Consider the following 6,000-nt stretch of genomic DNA (forward strand, 5'->3'; position numbering starts at 1 on the left):
CCATTTGCAATCAATGTTGTTTATGAATTTGTTTCTCAGCTGGGATGAAATTCATTCCACATGCTCCAAGCCTTAAATCTGTCTATAACTACCAGGCATTAGGATGAGACCATCTCAGGAGACAGATTATCCCATATGGGTCTACTGAAAGGTTTCTTGTATTTTTCTATGAAGCATCTGGGGATGGCTATTATCAGCCCGAGATACCCAGGTAGGTAGACCATAGACCTGATGTAGTCTGGTGATGCATATCTCCCTGTGTAGGATGGCCCAAGAAACAAACCTGCAGACCTTGAGCTCGCATGGTGGACCAAAGGGGTGTTGAGTGAGATTTTTTTGTAGGTCAGCCAAAAACCACATTCCCATCAGTATCAAGTCTTTGGTCCATTTTCTTTAGGACTGAAGTTTTATTTCTTGAAAATAAAACTGTTTAACGTCAGTTCACTGTATTAATCAGATTTAAAGCCTTCCGAGGAAGATTCTCTACTCCCCTCAAGCCTCAAATTTCCATCTGCCTGGAAGTTGTACATTCAATAGGCTCTCTTCCATGGTCCTAGGCATCTGATAGGAGCCTACTTTCTTCCTAAAGAGTTTAGCATGTGTCTTCTTTGAGCACCTGGGAGGAAGCTGACTTGTAATTACTAAGCCCAATCCATCCCACCCCATGACAGGCCCTGTGTTCTCAAATGAATTCTCTGCAAGTTGAATGCTATCATGGCCTGGCACAGATATGAACTGACACTTATAAAGGCCAAATCACACCGGCAGAGTGATGACAGTGTGGTTTGTTGTTGTTGTTGTTTTCTATAACACCTTCCATCCAAGGAGAAATAGAAATATAACAGGGGACGCTCAAAATCTGCTTAAAATTGAAAGTTCCTACATTCAAGGAGACCGAGAATATCCTCTTGCCCAGACTGAGGGGTATCAGGGCCTTTCAGATAAAAATAATTTTTCAAAGGGAAAGACTTCATCGTTCGCACACAGATGCAGCCATCTCATCCAACAAGACAACTCGGTATGGGTTAGGACCTGATTGTTGCAAAACAGACAGAAAAGGAAGGGGTTCCCTTGTATTCTGAGCCAATGTGGCCAAGACTAGGGGTTCATCTGTATTTGAGGTGGAAAAACAAAAAACATATTGCCAATAAAATAATCTGCTTGCCTCTTGGAAAGTAGTTGCTTTCATTGTATTCATATATCAAATATATATCATCACATATATATTCGTAACTGCATAGATCCATAGGTTGTTAAGGGCTGGAAGGGACCTTGCAAATCAATGGGTCCATCCCCTCTGTACATGGGCAGGAAGACAACTACGGTTAGGTGACCCCAGCGAGGTGACTGTCCAGTCTTCTCTTGAAAACCTCCAGGGTAGGTGCCTGCACTACCTTTGGAGGGAATTTATTCCACAGTCTGGACACCCTGACTGTGAAGGAGTTTTTCCTGGTATTAAGCCTAAAGCATGGCTATTCTATAAAAAAAAGAGCAGATTTGGAGTAAATACTCCAGATTACTTGCAATTGCAAGTATCTGCACCAGAAATGCACATCCAAGAATTATGCTTTGCCCATTAGGGCTCAACAAACATGCCAAGCCACTTGTGTGTCCATTTCAAAGAGGTCACAGGTCAAACACTAATCATCAGAGACTCCCGCCTGTAAGAGCTTCGGGATAGCCAGCATGTACAGACATCCTTCAGCAGATACATCCAGCACCAAATGTGGTTGAGGACATCTTAATTCCTAGAGCACAGATTGCTTGACATGCTGTGACACAGCCTCTCCACCCAGGGATGCCCAGTGCTAACAAAGGCCAAGGATGGGACCACAACGTGACTACTTTACGGCAGAAAAAAAACATTGCCAACACTGAAAAATTTCTGGATGGGTCCCTACCTACAAATAACTGGCTGTTGAGCTGCAAACGGAAATTTCCCCCTGCAGGTGCATCAACAATCTTCTTGGGAAGGTTGTCTACTTGAAGAGACGTTTGCTTGAAGTTCCTCTCCGCTCGGACATAGTGCCACTGGTTGTCATTCAGAGCAGTGGGAGACTGCACAGTGATCCCAGTAGGAGCATTTCCAACATCTATAGAGAAGGTGATCTCCTTAGGAGCTGGAATAGAAAATGGTGTGAAGACAAAAGATGTCATTAAATATCTCATCTGGGCATCAAAGTGTTGTCTAAATGAACTTTAACTTTTAGGGTAGCAAAAAACATGACTTCAGTGACCTCCTGTCTCCCACATGGCAGCCTAGATGTAAATCTGATCTCACAGCTCAGGCTTTATTCCCCATTGTGAGTATGCATGGTTGAGGATACCTGCGCTTTTTTGCTACATTATTGACTGTACCCAAGAAAAATGAGTTGCTCCCCTGTGGAGGGTTAGCCACATGAATGTCAAGCACTTCACGTAAGTCTGGATTTGGCAATTAAAGCTTCTTGCCCGTGTGGGTAGAAAGCTGAAAAAGGGCCAACGTGACCTTTCCAGCTGAATCTATAAAAAACGTGTTTATGAATATAGACACAGAAGAGATAGGCTGTGTGCGGTATAGGCTGTGTGCGGTGGGGTGGTTCCCAAAACATGGGGTCACAGGCATAATTCCCAATTCTGGCAATAGGGAGGAGGTGACAGACCAGAGTGATTGACTTCTGCCCTGTTATGCTGTGCATGTTCAGAGACACAAAAAGCTCCTAAGGAGAAAAGCAGAATGGGAAAAGAAAGTCACACAAAGGGGTTGACTTTGCTGTGGTGGAAGGATAAAGCCCCAATGATTCCAATGGAGACAGGATCGGGCCAGAATCTGACATTATTGCTGCTGAATATATCCCTCTCCTTACAATGCTGCGTACGCCAGAGATTGTAAGAACCGGCTTCCCAGCCTGCATGCCAACCAGAAGGTAACGGCTTGAAAATTCATAGAAACCTGTTGTTTCAAACCCAACAAATTGGATAGGTCTGCTTTTGGAAGCTGTTTCTCAGATAGTTAAGATAGAAAATGTTCCGTGGGGATAGACAAAAATCTATTCTGAGCCTCTGCATCTGCTAGAAGACCATTTCCTTTCCAAGCAGCTGGCCTGTGGAGCTTCCTTAATATAAGCCCTTTAGGCAGCACATTCCATCTGGCAGGAAGATGCACAACAAGATGCTAATAACAAGACGCTCAAGTGAAAAAGGGAAGACAGGCTCCAAGTTTTACCAACTACTAAATAACTAGTTACTTTGCGAGGACACGTTTTGGACCACACCGACTGAAACACATGCTACAGTCCTCTCCGCAGCTTGCGGTATGTTGCCCTCCTTAATGTCAAACTGCCATTTTTTTTAACGTTCCCTGAGAATGAAATGCAGTACACTGAAGTACAACCAAATTGGACTTTGATGTGCAATTAACACTAAATCATACCTCATTACCTTGTGATAATGCACCATGACATTTACCACTGGTTTAATGAATTGAAGGGCCTTGGGGCCTTATTTTATTAAATTTTATGTTGAGGTTATTATAACCATATTATAAAATGGATAGCACTCAATTCTGAATTTTATCAGCCTGACAGAATTTGGAACAGAGGGGTCCTTATTTCACTTCAATGCCAAAACAGTTTTCTCATATTAATAGCCTAAATCATCAGAATAAGAGAGAGGTTAAACCTGCCAATTAGTTCTCCTCCCCACTCTTTATGCATTGAGCTGTAATTGCAATTCTGCCACTTCGCCGGCTTTGTGATGTTCACAAGACCTACTAGGACCGTTAATGATTCTCATCAAAGGTTTTGTAGGCCTTCACCTTCCAAGACACCAACTGCTTCAACAGGCTCTGTTGCTGTCCCAGGCAGTTTTATGTCACTTGTAACATAAAACACAAGGCAACAATTAGCTAGCTGATGCATCTAGATATAGATAACTATAGCTATAGATATCTATATAGAAAGATCTATAGCTATAGATGTATCTCTATCTATATAGATATAGGTATAAATATACATATATATCTATAGATATAGACAGCTATATAGATGTATCTATATCTATATATCCATATAAATGTATAGATATAAAATTAGAGCTCATCTAATTAATTCTCACCCATTAAGAGACTGAATTCAAGAGTTGAAAATATGTTGTGTTATTGGCGCCGATTTAAAAGGAAGAAGTAAAGTGCCCTCCTCCTCTTAAAGGGTTAGGCTTTCAGAAAACAAATATTATCAAATTTTTGCACCTGGGGAATAAATGATATTAAGTATTTCATCCAAGGTCACAAGAGATTTCTACTTTCCCATTTATCCCCTATGTGCCATCACACTAGAGAACTAAGACGTAAGGATGAATTTGTCTGACTGCCCCACTCCCTACCAAACCAACAGCATGCAATGAATATCATGGATTTCCAATGTCAACACTTACAGCTTATTTCAACTCGAATGAAGTCTTTAATCCCAAGGTTTTCCAGGAAGACTCCAGCTATAGCCGTGGTTTTGAAGAAGAAGGAAATGTCTGCACTGAACTCGGCATGGAACGGGGGAAAGAGCAGATAGGAGGCCTCCGTGTTGAAGGATGCAGCGTTCCAGAACTGCCCTGCAAAGAACAACACCCTTCTCCATAGTTAATTGGCACAGGGCAGAGAGAGACAGTAGCTCATGCAAAGAAGCTTTGCCAAAGAATGGAGAGAGAGAGAAAGAGAGAGAGAGATGGGACACTCTGCACCTACAGAAATCAAGAGGAGCTAGTACTCACTGTCTCCATGACAACGCAGTGGACCAATTCTCCAGACAGCCTCCGAATCTGATCTGTTCGTGTCAGTGATCACTATCTGAGTTACAGGCAAATGGTCTTTGAAGGAAAGGAGGCCGGTGTCGTTGGCCCTACATAGATAGATAGATAGATAGATAGAAGTGAGGAAAGAAAGAAAGAAAGAGAATGAACAGGCCATAACCCCTGCCATAACTCATGAAAGACAACAGGTCTAAATTGGTACTAATAAAAATATTACCCTTCAGCAAAAGTCCCAGTGAATACAGCTACAGAACTATAACATCGTAGAAGGTGAGGGCTCGAAGGGATGTCAGGAGGTCACATCTAGTCCAACCCCCTGCTCAGAGCAGGGCTATCTCAAACTACATCATCCCAGCCAGGGCTTTGCTGAAGCCCTGGCTAGACACCTTCAAGGATGAAGAGTCCACCACCTCTCTGCGTAACCTGTTCCAGTGTTTTATTACCCTCCTAGTGAGAATTTTTTTTCCTAATAGCTAACCTAAACTTGCTTTGCTGCAACGTGAGCCCATTGCTCCTTGTTCTGTTCCATCTCTGTATAGGACAAGATAAGTAAGAACCACGCAGCTTGCTCCAGACATTAACCTCAAACCTTGTTTTAGCAATAGCCAAAAAACTTCACTTTAATGAAACACATATTCTGATTAATACTTTAAAAAATTAGACCAGTTATCATGCACCTTCTGATGCAGCCTCTGTAAATTTCATTTATTTTTCATTGCTTTTAATCAGACCTATTACGATGAATTGGCTAGTGATGGTAGGAAGAGGAAAGGAGCTCTGGATAGACTGAAAGGGTTACCATCATCTGACACATTTACCAATATTTGTGTGTCTGTGCTTCTGACGTATGAATGATGTGAGGATGGGTCCTTCCATGTGAGCCGGGGCTGTGAGGATGGAGTCCCTTCACATGAGCTTTCTCCCCCATGTATCAGTTTGCTAAACATTGTCTACAGATGACATAAAACAGACTGGGACAATGATAGATCCTTTTGAGGCAGCTGATGTCTTAGAAGGTGAAGGCCTACAAAGGCTTTGTCAGCACCAACCCGAAAGGAAGAGTCTTGGATCTAGAGTGCAGCAACACAAACACGAAAACCCTCCTTGGAGGTCTCCCAGCGGAGCCCTGCCTGAGTGGAACCATGGTTAATGTGTGGCTATTGTAGCATCCCAGAAGAAGACATGCATCAAACTTTACAAGTTAAAATTGACTGCCTT

The 6,000-nt window shown here is 42.5% G+C and overlaps 1 protein-coding gene across 1 annotated transcript in view; it reads right to left on the reverse strand.

The window, feature by feature from the left end:
- The window catches only part of CNTNAP5 (contactin associated protein like 5), a 442,467-nt gene that overhangs the window by 60,617 nt on the left and 375,850 nt on the right, over window positions 1–6,000 (reverse strand). The window contains exons 15-17 of the mRNA XM_019554532.1: window positions 4,744–4,871; window positions 4,414–4,584; window positions 1,902–2,120 (exon numbers count right to left, since the gene is read on the reverse strand). Of these exons, the coding sequence (XP_019410077.1) occupies window positions 1,902–2,120; window positions 4,414–4,584; window positions 4,744–4,871 (518 nt within the window). The remainder of the gene's footprint in view (window positions 1–1,901; window positions 2,121–4,413; window positions 4,585–4,743; window positions 4,872–6,000) is intronic.

Source organism: Crocodylus porosus, unplaced genomic scaffold, assembly GCF_001723895.1.
Source record: "Crocodylus porosus isolate Cpor-Errol unplaced genomic scaffold, CroPor_comp1, whole genome shotgun sequence".
Lineage (NCBI taxonomy): Eukaryota > Metazoa > Chordata > Crocodylia > Crocodylidae > Crocodylus > Crocodylus porosus.